The sequence below is a fragment of the Aulonocara stuartgranti genome (genome assembly GCF_965226115.1).
Source record: "Aulonocara stuartgranti genome assembly, chromosome: 7".
NCBI classification, from domain to species: Eukaryota; Metazoa; Chordata; class Actinopteri; order Cichliformes; family Cichlidae; genus Aulonocara; species Aulonocara stuartgranti.
The window spans coordinates 48,534,400-48,547,926 of record NC_138945.1 but is presented as its reverse complement, the minus strand read 5'-3'; the positions used below and the strand labels follow the sequence as shown (position 1 = coordinate 48,547,926).

The window sequence follows — 13,527 nt, the reverse complement described above, 5'->3', positions numbered from 1 at the left end:
TATTTGGCACTTAACTTTTTCATTTGTGTAAAATTAATATTAATGATCACCAAGGCATAAAAACGGCATGTATGAAATCAGTAAAACAAATCTCATTTAAAACTTGCTAAAAAAAAAAAAAAGACCTAACCTTGCCTTACCTAGTATAGAATAAATTAGTGTAGTTCTTATAAAAACAGTGTAAGTTTGTTTTCTAGATCCAAATCTCTGCATGGACTAGCTGTTTATTTCATTTCACACCTGTTGAGGCAGCTACTTCTCAAAGTCATATTAAAATGACGTCACAGTAAATCGGCACGTCGGAGAAAAAAAATTACACACTTGAGTCGTTATTCTTTATGAAATTTCCAAGTGTAAACAGTGCAACTTTTATTGATTTGAATTAAGTTTCTATGACACAGTGCATATTGCTGACATTGCTCTGCACTTTTAACCACACACCAACAACCTTGTTTTTATTCAATGATGTAAAAATAAAAGCAAAAATAGTTATTTATCTAACCGGCAAAGAAATGTCTGCAAGTTAAAAGAAAGCCGTAATGACGACGAAGGATACAGTGAAGCGCAGTCGCTGCACACCTTCAGTTTTTACATGAGTGCAAATGTGACATTAAAGCTGTAATCAAAAGGGATGGCAGTCCTGCCACGTAAAGCTGTGACGCAGGTTTGTTAAAAATACACGAGACTAAGAAAGAATGCACTCCACCGTCAGCGTGCGTACTGAAGCCATTAATCTTTTGTTTGCCAATCAGCGTCGTCCATCCAGCCCCGAGTAGTCCAGTTCGGCTCTTGCAGGACATCTCGGTGCCTCCTTTCTGTTAAATCGCGGACAGCATTTTGTGTCTTTACGCCAATCAGCAAGTGAAAACGTCAAACATCTGGTGGTACCTCCTCTGGGTTTTGTCTGGTGTATGTCCTTTGAAATTAAAGGAACTGTGTGGCTACTTTATGTGAACAAACGGGTGTTTACATTCACTGCTTCAAAGAAAACTTCATCTTGGATTTTTTTGATCAAAAGCGATGAATGCCATAAAACACTGACAAAGGCTGCATAAACAAACTGGATTAAAAAAAAAAAAAAAGGACGTCCATGCGAAGCCAAAACTTCTGCATTTTGCAAGCTTTTACTCAGATGGCACAAATGAAGGGTAAATCTGACTTAGAACAAACAAACTGTAGAGTCAAAATTACCAAAAGGTTTTCGTAAATAAGATAATAAACCGATTGTGAAGCATTTGCCAATGTAAAAAAATGATTGAGTGCATTTTCTTATACACTTCTGTGTAATCTAATTACTTTTTACAACCAAAGGTGGTGCCCCCTGCTGGCCAGTAGAAAGAATGGCAGATTAAAACACTTTCAACAGCACATTTTTAAGCTCACAAGGTTACATCCATCTTTTCTATACAGTCTGTGGTCAAAAATGACTCCCCTTAGTGCGCTTCACCAACTGTACACCGTTTTATTTGTGTGGCCAAATTTAGAATAAGTGCCCTGAACGTGTCCATTATTTTGTAAAAATTCATAAAATTAGAGTGAAAATATCCAGTAAACTGCTGGATGTTCATCAGAAGTAATAAATGAGTGAACAGTAGTAATGTGGGACTCAGCAGTAGTCACCCTTTAATTTGTGCCCACAGTGCTGCACTTGTTAGCAGACATACCACTCTCACATGTCCAATCACTGGACTTTTTTTCCTTCTGTTTTTTCATAACAAAGGGAGCCAACAGTACACATTATGGGATAGAGAGGACTTTGCACTGTGTTTGAGAACATGCATACGCAACCAAGAACTATTGCCCTCCGGTGCTACTAGAAGTGAATAACAAAGGGCTAGTTTGGACTGTCAGACGAAAACAGGACTACACCTTGGGACTAATCCACAAGTAAGACTGCTGTGAGTTACAGCTCTATTTACACCACCTCAAAGTTGAATCCTACCATCCAGAAAGCTTCTGGGTGTCATCTGACACAGCATGAAACTGCTTGCTTAGACTTGCTCGAGTTGGTTAATCACAATCAGCATTTATTTCCTCTAAACTGTGTTTGCTTGCCTTAAAGTGTCCAACATGACGCAACTAGACAGAGTCTGACATGATCTTTAGGGACTAGATTATCCAGTTCATGTCTCTGCAGGTTCATATGCAAGGCAGACTGAAAACATTAAAACCATTTTTATTTGGTAGTAAATGGGGCGCAACCGCAGTTCTTAAACATCAGCGCTGAGATGACAAGCCCACAGCTCCCTCTACGACTTCCTCCTAAACTGGTGTCTTAAGCCAAAACACCATTCTCGCTTTTATAAAGGCACCGACATAAAGTTTGCACACTTACTGAAAGAAATTTGAAATCGTTAACCCCACAACCTCAGCACGCGACAAAGCCCTTGACCACAATTGCTAATCTAATGCCGCGCATCACCCTGCACCCATTTCCCCTCAGCATCATAGTACTTCAAATTAGAAAGAAAGAAAGAAAAACATGGATGGTACTTAATTTATCCACCTGCTGGAATCGTTCATAAATCAAATTTGTAACTTATTTAATCCCTTTCAGTCACCAATAAGAAACACAGTGAGAATTTAGCCACTTTCTTCATCTGGGTCCCCAGAAATATGTGATGAGAGAGCAGCCAGGCTGTAAACAGTGAACCACAGCTGATGTGAATGAGCTCCTGATCAACACAAGGGAGGAAATCCTGAGAACGAATGATTCTCCTGTGGAAATTAATGGAATCGTTCATCCACACTTCTTTTTTCCCCTCTTTTCATTTGTCCGTATCTTTGTTTATGCAATCTATTTTCATCTATTAAGAAAATATTTGTGGAAGGTTAAATGAAAATATACAATTATTAATACAATAGAATACAGAGCTATGTGTTAAAGGTGATTTAAAAAAAACAAAAACAGAATTGATTGTATCTCCCTTTACAATACACACATTTTCCTTGGTTAAAAGGCAAAAGAGGTAAAGTGTATGAGAAAAAGGCAGCCTGTTGTAGTCCAGAGGGCTGGTGTTTGAGGATTAGGCGATTGCTTTTGCTTCTGGTAAGAACGCCTCCCAGTACTTTATCAGCTGGAGAGAGAGGAAAAACCAACAACAAAAACAAAGAAAAAACAGGAGTCTTTAGACGCCAAATTAATTGAGAATTTTGAAAAGTAAAACATCACAAAAAAAAATGTAGCCTATTATATCTAAAAAGCTGTCTACTAAATGACTTGATGCATGCTCAATCATCCAGGATGGAAATCCCAAAAGGTTGATTCTGTTCATCTGGACGCAGCGTTTTCAGTGGGAGAAATGTTTCATCACTCATCCAAGTGACTTCTTCAGTCTCAGCTGACTGCAGGTTTCCCAACCTTATAAACAGTACATTTGCATAATGATTGAAACCAGCCCCCTCTAGTTTCAGTCATTGTGCAAAGGTACTGTTTATAAGGTTGGGAAACCTGCAGTCAGCTGGGTCCAGTAAATGACTGGAAACAATTTAAAGTTGCTACTTTGGGCTCTTTCATATAAATAATCAAAACTCCTAAAATCCAAAGTAAGCACACAAATACATTTACATAATATGTATTTCAGTGAATCACAAATCACGAATATCTTTTAAAAAATGATTTTGATAATGATGTGTTACATTAACATTCATGTTAAATTAATTTCTAATATTCATTAACCATTGAAGTGAATGTAAATATTTGGTTATTTGTGAATATTTTGCTCAGACTTTTATTTGATAAAAGTTTTCATGACTTTGTCTATTAGTCTAAGCTGGATTAGCCTCAGTTTTCTAACAAACTACTTTACATAGTAACCAGAGCCTCACTGCAATAATGAAAAAGCATGAAGCACATGCATAAAGAATAGTAAAGAAAATACCATTTAGGGAACCAGAGTGAAAAGTGCAAAAGTTAAATACAAAATAAAAATGTTTGCAGATTTACCGAGTCGTTTACTTATTTTGAATTTGGGAGTTTTGGTCCACACAGAAACTTGAATATTCTTTATCTGCTTTATTTAATTTTTATATAAAAAAGTATGTAAAGCCTTGTTCCTGTCGTCTTACCTTACTTATTACCTTGTGTATGATTTACTTTTGAAATTGTCAACTTCTGTAGATTATCTGTGATGCTCAACAGTTAAAAACTGACCTAAATCCAGTGCAGTACTTACAGGTTTATGAATATGAAAATGCTGACTCACTCACCTGTTGCTGAGATTGAAGCAGACACTCCAAATACGTGATAACCTGTCTTTTGCAATTCTTGGTCTTTTCTCTCTGTTAGGAGAGATTTTTCAGAAGGATTTATCACTCTCAGCCCGTTCAGCTGTCTGAGCAGTTACTGATGTGGATACCAATAAGAATGAACACTGGTACCTCAAAGCGAATGACTTCCTTGCGAACAGTTGCAGACACTCTTTCAAAGTCTCGCTCGTACTGCGTCACTTTGGCCTCCCACTGTTTCCAAAGATAAAAATCACAGAGGAGTCTTAAATCAAATACAGTGCTTCACATACAGAGATCGTGCAGCAAAAGCTATGGAGTGATTAACGTCAAGCTAAGAATGAACCAAGGATCAGAAAAATTAAAGTTACTACAACGTTGTTCCTAAACTTGAAGAGGCCCCATCAAACGAGGGTTTCAGCCACATCCGAGCTATTTTTACTTTGTTGTTTTTGGCCCATGTCGTACCTCAGCGATCTCCTCCTTGGCCAGCTGCAGCTTATCGGGCTTGTTGGCCCACAGGAGTTTGGCCTCAGTCTCCCTCTTCTTCTGCAGCATGGACTGAGCATCCTGCCAGCGCTGCCACGCCTTCATCCGGTGATCAAAGGACCCCTGCAGGTCACAAAACTCACATCTTTTTACCTTCATGTACGTGCTTTTTAATATTGAACAATATTGGACATTTCACTTCCTATGGGGGAAAAACCCACTTAAAAAAGCAAAACAAAACTTAAACGGCTGTGATCTACAGAAACTAGCTAAACAAATTCTCTCCGTACCCTCACAGCACCCAGCAGACGGATGTAATCTGCAATCATTTCAGCAAAGGTGAAGGTGTCGCTTGCAGCTTGTTCCTGGTGTAGCTGCTCCATCTTGTCCTCCACCTCGGCCAGCTGGGAGAGGGCGCGGGACAGGGCGGTGTTGTCCTCTGCGCTGCCCAGCATGGCCGCACTTTTGGCGAAGCTCGCCGTGTTCAGTGACAGCTCTAGATTTCAATGCAAAGACAAGTGTTCTTCACACAAACTTGAATACGAGAACATATACAAGAAATGAAAGCAGCAATTATGGGCTAAAAGGTGCATTCACACATTTTATGTTAGGTGGCATCATTCAAATCTTTATAAAAGCTTTTATTAGAGGAGGAATAGTAATTAAAAAGTGTTATAATTAACAATGTTTAACATCTGAACACATTTCACTCTGTTGCCCCCAAGTGGCCAAAAACTGTACAAACACATCCGAATGATAACTGATGAGTCACTTTACAGATGGGAAAAAAGACAACGGACCTTTCCTGTGAACCACCAGGGATTCGACCAGCGCGTGGAGCTTCCTGAATTGCTGGTCTGCAGATTCCACCTCCTGCAGCTTCTCCTCGAACCACTGCAGCACAACGCACCATTAGTACGACTCCAACACTAGCTGCAAGGGCTGTAAGCTCTACGGCACTACAAGCATCATTACCAAAGATAAATCCCATAACTGTCAAAAATCTAACCATGAAACTGCAGCTTTGTTTATGCCCAAAAGTTCCACCAAAAGTCTCTGCTTTAGTATAAAGACTGAAAAACGCAGTGAAGAACATGAGCGCGCGTTTACAGCTGAACTTACCACGTCTGACTCGTTCATCTTGATGGTCATCTTGCTGACAGCGTCTGTCGCTTTATTGATCATCTTTAAGAAGCCGGCGCCGCTCAGAGCCTGAGTGCTCACTGCTCGAGGCAACTGCAGATGCATTAGTTGTGTTAGCTGTGATGATTCTAAAACTGCGATATGAACGTTTTCAATATTTTACTGCAACTCCATCTTCCTCCATTGTCTGCACACCCTTACACTAATGCTTAGGTAAAGCACACTAGTGTGATGAAAGTAATGTTTCTAACTACAAATACACCATTCATCCACTACAAAAACAGAGAAGTGAAACAAAACTGCATTACACCTCTTCAGTGCAGTAACTCGAGCTGAAACCAAACAAAATCCTCTTACTTCCTCTCTCTCCAGGAACTCTCTGACATCGGGGTCTTGGAGCAGCGACGGGTGATTTACCACCCGCTGCAGATACCTGTTCAATCAGACAACAGGGACACGCTTGATTTTCACGAGTAGTCTGGAAATTGCCACATCAGAATAGCACGAGAGCATCAACGGGGAAGTGGTGGTGATGCTTTTGCATTAATTATATTCTTGTCACATCATGCTTCCTGTACAGGGAAGGGGGCAGGGTTTAATAAGAATATTTTCTTCTTCCTGCTCCTTTTCACACATGGTTGTAGTGCTTTGTTGATAGAAAGTGTGGTTGGTTTGTTTGATCTGTTGTACCAAGTGTGAAATAAATAAATGAAATGAAATGAAATGTACAAGGGTTGGGACTCTGTGTTAGCCACGCTAACTGGCACCTCATGCCATTCTTTCTCTTTTACCTTTCCAGAGCACCTCTTCTTCTCTCAACAAAGTCTGTAGACGATGAATCTTCCTTCCCCACTTTCACCTTTGTCATCCCTACACAAGATAACGACCATCACCACTTGTGATTGAGAGCAGATTTTACATTATAATTCTAAGGAAAGCGTGAGATGTGATGAGTGCGTCAGCCTACCCAGGAGGCTCTTCTCTGGTGGTGGAGGCACAATGAATCCATTTGGTCCATGTTTTTCAGAGAGCTTCTCATAAAGTCCGAGGAAGTCGCTGAAGCGTCGCCTCACTGTGAATGTCTTGTTGCGAAACATGGGCAGTGTGGTCTGAAACACACATTAATGGAATTTATGTACCCAGCAGGCTCGTGTTTGCTCCAATACTCCACTAAACGTGTGTCGCAACCTTTGTTGTCCCTCTAAGAGCAGAGCACGGGTGTGTCTCCAACAAGGCACTCATCAATATTTCATCTTTGGTCAACTTTAACCAACTTCAAGTAAAATGATGAATAATGACACATTTTTACCTGTGTGGATACTTTGTAGGCCATGTAGGCATTCATACCATCCCCTGAAAAAAAACAATACATACATCATTAAATGTCCCTGACTGTATAAATACATACAAAGTTTACTCAGTGAACTGATATTTAAACATCAGGCAAGCTACATTAAGCAATACAAAAAACAATAAAAGCCTCACCTATTTTTTCTGGATCTTTGACAGAGACAAAGATGTCAAATTTGTCTTCCTCCTCTTCCTCTTCCTCTTCTTCCAACTGAAACAAATTTTGAGCATGAAAGTGAAACATGACATGAAAACCATGGCTGAACAGTCAGCTTCTCCCACCACATTTTGTTGTGGTGGGATGTTAAACAGGTTAAACCGCAGTTGGAAAGAACCTGGTGCTGCCCCAGTTTTCTCATTCTGATGTTTGGGCAGAGAGTTAACATTTAATCTTGTTAAAAGCAACAGGTTTTAACAAGGTTAACTATAGATCCAAATCTGTAATTTAAAACAATCAGATGAACAGCTTCTAACCAAATTGAAACTTTAAATGTTTTTAAAAATTAAAAATAAAACCAGTTTCTTCCTCCAGATGAGGAAATGTTTTATTTGAATCTTTACTGGATTAGAGTCTATATGAATGCACCTGACCAGCACCTAAAGATGTTAGACACTCTCTGCCACTGTGCTCTATATTTTATTACTGGCTTCAGAAGCTGAATACACCACTGTTTCCTGTAAATAAGTGTGCATCTCTGTATGTCCTCAGACTTTCCATGGGCTGTTTTGTTTCAATATATAAATCTCAAAGAGACATTTAGCTGAATAAATAAAGGATAAAATAAACTGGCGTGTATATTTATTAAATACTTGGAAACTATTTCATGGGCTCACACTCGAAAATCTTTGTCTGGGTTTAAATCTGAGCTCACCTCTTCCAGGGCAGGAGGCTGTGGCTTGGCGAGGCTGGCAGCTGCTGGCAGAGAGGTGGGGGCGGGGGCAGATGGCTTGGCCGTCGCCTCCTTTTTTCTCTCATTCCTCGGACTGTCGAGAGAGAGCTCCACCGTGGCCTCTGCTAGAGGGGAAACGTGCAGTAAGATATCCATTATTTCCCTAGTACAGTGGAGCTGCTTTTACCACAGTTACCAAAGTCTACCTTTAAGTATTTACAGAGATTCGGAGTTCTGTTCCATGTGTGGTGATCTGGAGCACAAACTGGAGCTGCTTCTGTCATGCCTCAACAGGACCTCTGTGTTGGTTTCTTAATCACTTATTTACACCAGACTGAAACTTGTGTTTGCCATCTCAGGTGTCTGACACAAATATACACTGAGGGTTATGTTAAACCTGTGGATTTAACTGAACTTTGCATTCAGATGGTCCCATGTTCTTAATTGAGGTGTCCTCATCCTGGCTTTGGTGTCAGCCATGTGGTAACAGCATGATGCACAGAAAATCACGATAGCTGCTTCTAGTTAAACATTGCTGTACTTGACTTTTAAGAGGGCTACTACTCAAAGGTTTTTTTATAAGTAATCTGAGCCACTCTCCCATAACCGGCACAGCCCAGTACAAAGTTTCAAACTCAATGCAGGCAAAACAGTTATTTACAATGAAGCAAACATTACTTTCCATGCTGTTGTTTCAACTTTAGGACGCGTTCATCAACATTTTTCCAGCCTAGAGCTCATTTTATCTTCTATACAGATGTGATTATGCACAAACCTCTATATGAACTTCACTGAACCTGTCTTGAATCATGACTTTAGTATAAAGACCAACTCTAGGCTTAAAACTTTGGTAACATAAACCGAATGAGAATAAAAAATAGAATAAAATAAGGTGGACCCACCAGCAAATATATCACCGTCCTCCTCAGAGTGGACTCCATTGGTCTTGGGGTTGACGGTGCTGGTGACGCTGGGTGTGGAGGCAGCTGCCTGACTGAAGATATCAGCTGGCTTACTGTCTTGCAGCGGTCCCCCAGCAGTAACTTTGGTTGTGACAGATTTCTCCTTCAGCTCTTTAGGGACGGGTTTCTTTGAGATGGCACCCAGCGGCTCGCCAAACACATCCTCGTCAGGTTCACCAAAGAGGCTTTTCTGCGGCTGCTTGGCAGGCTTGGTCTGCAGTGGTTCTGCAAAAATATCACTCCCTTCCTCGTCGTCAAAGAGATCAACGTTTGCGCTGCTAGGTTTTTTGGCTTCAGCAGCTGGTGGAGCATCGCTAAAGAGGTCGACCAAAGGGTCAGCAATTTTGCTAGTAACAGGCTGTGAGTCACCACTGAGGTCGATAACTGGAGCGGTGGACGTTTGTTTTGCTTCCTGCTGACTGAGTGGATCTATAACACCAGCAGTTACTTCACTTCTATCAATTGTTGCTTCAACAGTAACATCTGCCTTTACTACTTCCCCTCTCTGAGCTCCAGTTTCGCTTCCCAATATGTCAACGAAATCATCGGATTTTGTTGCAGCTGCAGCTACAACGCTAACATTGTTTGTCAGGTCAAAAAAATCATCTGAGGGTTCACTCGCTGGCTTGTTTCCTGTTTGGCTGCTCATTGGCTCGATTAAAGGATCATTCATGATGTCACTGGGAGGCTTCATTGAAACATCACTGGTCGGTGTGGTGTCCATTTCGGTCACTGGTGATGTGCTCTGAAGGCCAAAAAGGGGATGCTTAATGTCAATTGCTGTCATGTCACGTGTGTGTAGACAACAGACAATTCTGAAAGTAATCCAAGACTCGTGCAACAAGTTGATCAAAGTTTCAAATTTTAAAGACCTTTGGGGCTTTTTTTTTTTTCTTTTCTTTGATCTCAACAGCTTCACATTACACAATCTGGTCTCTAGGTAGCCAAATTGGATATTGGGTAACATCTAAACATCCAATGTCCATCCCAGCTACTGGGTGTGTCACTGACAGCAGAAACAATGTTTTCAAAATAAAAAAACAAGGACTTTGTCACTGTAAAAAGCTGCAGGGAACATTTTATGATGCTTGAGAAACAGATTTAACTGATATGTTTTCGCCAAGAACACAAAGCAAATCTCCTGAGAAACCATTTCATCAGATAAGCCTTTACATTAGGGTTAGACTAATGTAACAGTCTAATGTAACAGCGATTGCAGTGTTTAGGTTTTTGTTTACAGGGTAGTAAACAAAATGACTTAATGAACTTAAATGACTTGCTTCAAAGGATGCTGATTCAGAAGGTGAAAACAACTCTTGGATCCATTACTCTGTGACCTTGGCTGTATTAAAGACGACTTTTTCTGATGACTTAATGGGCTTGATGGTTTCAGGTCATACTGACTAAAACATGCAGGATATTTTTGTAAGTAATGGTCATCAATGGAGTCAAAAAGGCTATGCCCATTTGCTATCGATGTGTCAATAGCAAATGACTGTGTAGTTTCTTTCATTTTAAAGTCAGATGAACACCTGGTTCATAGGGCTGGGCGATATGACCCAAAATTCATATCTCGATATTTTTTAGCTGGATGGCGATATAAGATATATCTCGATATATTTTTTTAAAGCCATAAAGTAAGAACAAAAAGAGAGTTCTTAGTCAAAGCTGTGTCCCAGATGTCACACAGGCACTTTTATTAACATAGAGCAGATGTACATAACATTTACTCAAAAATAAATTATGAGCATTTATTAAATAATAATGCTCCATAAATAAAAGAAAACAATGTTGTTTTTGAGCATAACAAAGAGCTCACAATTGTGCAGTCAAAATGTAAACTAAAAGACGCTGAGCACAATAACAAAGAGATTTCACAGCTGCTCTGTTCCCAACTTGTACTGCGTGACTGACAGCCTGGAGTTTGAAATCCGCTTCGCAACCACGTCTCTTAACAGGTGCCATTTATGGTCCTTATACACAGTAGGGTAATATTACTTTGAAGCACAGTACGTATCACTCCGCGAGGCTCAGCCGTAATGCTCCGACAATCCATCAAGCGGTGCAGCTCCGTAGCTTATCAAAGTCGTACTAAAACATTTTTTGACAGATTGCTGAGCGCCGTGTTCCACATAAAATCGGTTCGCGGCCATCAAGCACAACCAGAATTCACACATAAGGCGCGCTGTCAACTTTTGAGAAAATGAAAGGATTTTAGTCCGTGCAGCACCTCTGGGCTGCATGGCGTTAGCGTGGTTAGCTCGTTAGCGTGGTTAGCTAGCTAACACATTGAGGCCGTCCAGCCCCATGCACGGGGCGATGCGCAGTAACTCGCTAACGGAGATTTGCCGTGTCCATCTTGTCGCTTCCTGCAGGTGAAGCGATGGGGGAGGAGGGGGAGTTGTGTTCAGTGAAGGAGAGGCGAGGCCGAGTAACGTTGCGTAAAGACGAAAGTGGACGAAAGAGAGGCAAACTTGCGGCTCCACAAGTATAATTATAACGTAACATAGACTATATCGATATAAAGGATATTGTCACATCTTATATCTCGTATAAAAATATATCGATATTTTTTTAAAACTCGATATATCGCCGAGCTCTACTGGTTCATCAAATCCAATTTAGGAACGTGATGAACTATGCTTATTGCCAAGAAAGAAAATTCTCAGCTCAAGGTTTTATAATAGAGTTTTGCTAAATAATGAATGTTGTCGTATTGGCTGTTTCCATCTTTTATATACAGTCTATATTATCTGCATACCTATACAGTTTAAGAAATAAGCCTGTCAAGCAAGAATGCTAGCATTTATCTGATAACCTACCACTCCACATTACTATTTATTATTATTATTATTATTATTATTATGTGACATACAGGGAAACTGCCAGTATTACATTTTTTCAGTACTAGTGGAAAATTAATGTACAATGACTAATAACTGTATTTAGTGGTCCCAAAAATATTTCCATTTTATCTGTATATCTGTCACCCCTTATTAAAAATGAAAAATGTGAATTATACTCTTTAGACAAAAAATGCTTTAAAAAATAGTAATACATCCCCGAAACTTCTTTTTATAGGAAGTCAAGTCACTCTGGCTTGCTGATACATTTCCAAACATCATTTCAGGCATGAGCTCTGACACCTAAAACATCCATAAAATGCTGACTTAGGGTTTCCGTGCAGCAGCGAGTTCAGTGTTGGGAGAAAAAAATCGCAGACAGCAACTTTCTCATGTATCCTCTGAACTTTGACTGTAGGAAAACATCCGGGTTCTGACCATGTGACCACACCACGCTCACATGACAGGAGGCTGCCCGAGCCAGCGTACAATCCTTATTTTATGGGGAGAAATACGTAAATAAAATGGGGAAGCTGACTTAACCCACTAATAAGCATCGTGAAATAACACTATCACCTCCTTACTGTGTCAGCTCTCACAGAAACCACACACAGACCTCACTGTCTGCAGATTTCACCTCACCTACGCATGGCGTGAAAAGTCTGCACGTCAAAAAAAAAAATGCTGAGGACACCTTCAGATTTAAAAGTTAGCTCGAGAAAGTTTTAGAAGATGAAAAGAGGTCACACATTCCATGCACCAAAACAGGAAGTACGGCGTTACCTGGTTTGGTTAACTGAATCACTGCGAGGGAGAACTTCAAAGAGCAACTTTCAGGGTGAAATCAATACCAGCGAGGGCGTTTGCAGAACTCCTAAAGCTCGTAGGCAGGTAGTAAGAAGTTTCTACAACAAATGCTTCGAAACATTAGGAAATACTAAGAGTTTTGGAGATGACAATATCTTATGTCAACATTGTTTGTTATTTTTCCCCTGTGCAACTGCTTAACGTTAACGGCCAACATCTCCTAAAACTTTTGCCTAATTAGCTTTCCTAGCTAACTCTGCATTAAGTTAACGAGTTATCCAGACCTGACCGCTAACAGCTAGGTCGACTCCACCAGTACATACCGTACTCCCGAAGAGGTCCTCGTCTTCATCACTGTCGCGGCCTCGGACTTCTTCAGCGTCCAGCACATCTTGGTCCTCGGAGTCCGGGAATGGGGGAGGACTGCGCTCCGAGCTGGTCGCCATCTTCACTCTCTTTGAAAACACAAGGGGAGGTAACGTCAACTGCTCCCCTCTGCTCTCTGTCACACAGACGCGTCTCCTTCGGTTAGCAGCTAACGTTACCTTCGCCGTTTCTCACTGTGGTTTACCTCGGCCGGACGGGGGTGTACACCTAAACTGGGCTGACTAGTGGAGAACAGACACTGCTCAGGACGTGCAAACCCGCCGCTGTCTTTTCACTTCCTGGTCCTACTCCTCCTACTTCTTATCAGGTTAGCTTCAGTGTTAGCTGTAGCCTGTAGACTTGGCAGTCATAGGATCGGACACCTCGCTCGGAGATTTGACGGATCTGGAGAGAAGTTAGCTAATCTACCCAGATCTTAAGTGCCCAGAT

At 40.8% G+C, this 13,527-nt stretch overlaps 1 protein-coding gene across 2 annotated transcripts; it reads right to left on the bottom strand.

The window, feature by feature from the left end:
• Nucleotides 1-329: 329 nt before the first annotated feature.
• snx1a (sorting nexin 1a) lies at nt 330-13,506 on the bottom strand. 2 transcript variants are annotated; one of them, XM_082540268.1, is made up of 16 exons: nt 13,257-13,505; nt 13,035-13,166; nt 9,002-9,806; nt 8,082-8,224; nt 7,345-7,420; nt 7,169-7,212; nt 6,827-6,968; nt 6,651-6,729; nt 6,217-6,292; nt 5,839-5,952; nt 5,517-5,610; nt 5,007-5,212; nt 4,696-4,839; nt 4,381-4,461; nt 4,210-4,281; nt 330-3,077 (listed from the first exon to the last, which is right to left on the bottom strand). In XM_082540268.1, the coding sequence occupies exons 2-16, from the start codon at nt 13,155-13,157 to the stop codon at nt 3,027-3,029; spliced, it is 2,250 nt and encodes a 749-aa protein (XP_082396394.1). In that variant the 5' UTR covers nt 13,158-13,166; nt 13,257-13,505; the 3' UTR covers nt 330-3,026. The 2 variants fall into 2 exon arrangements, with proteins under 2 accessions (XP_082396394.1, XP_082396395.1); XM_082540269.1 differs by having other exon boundaries at nt 8,082-8,221; nt 13,035-13,506.
• Between the last annotated feature and the right edge of the window lie 21 nt (nt 13,507-13,527).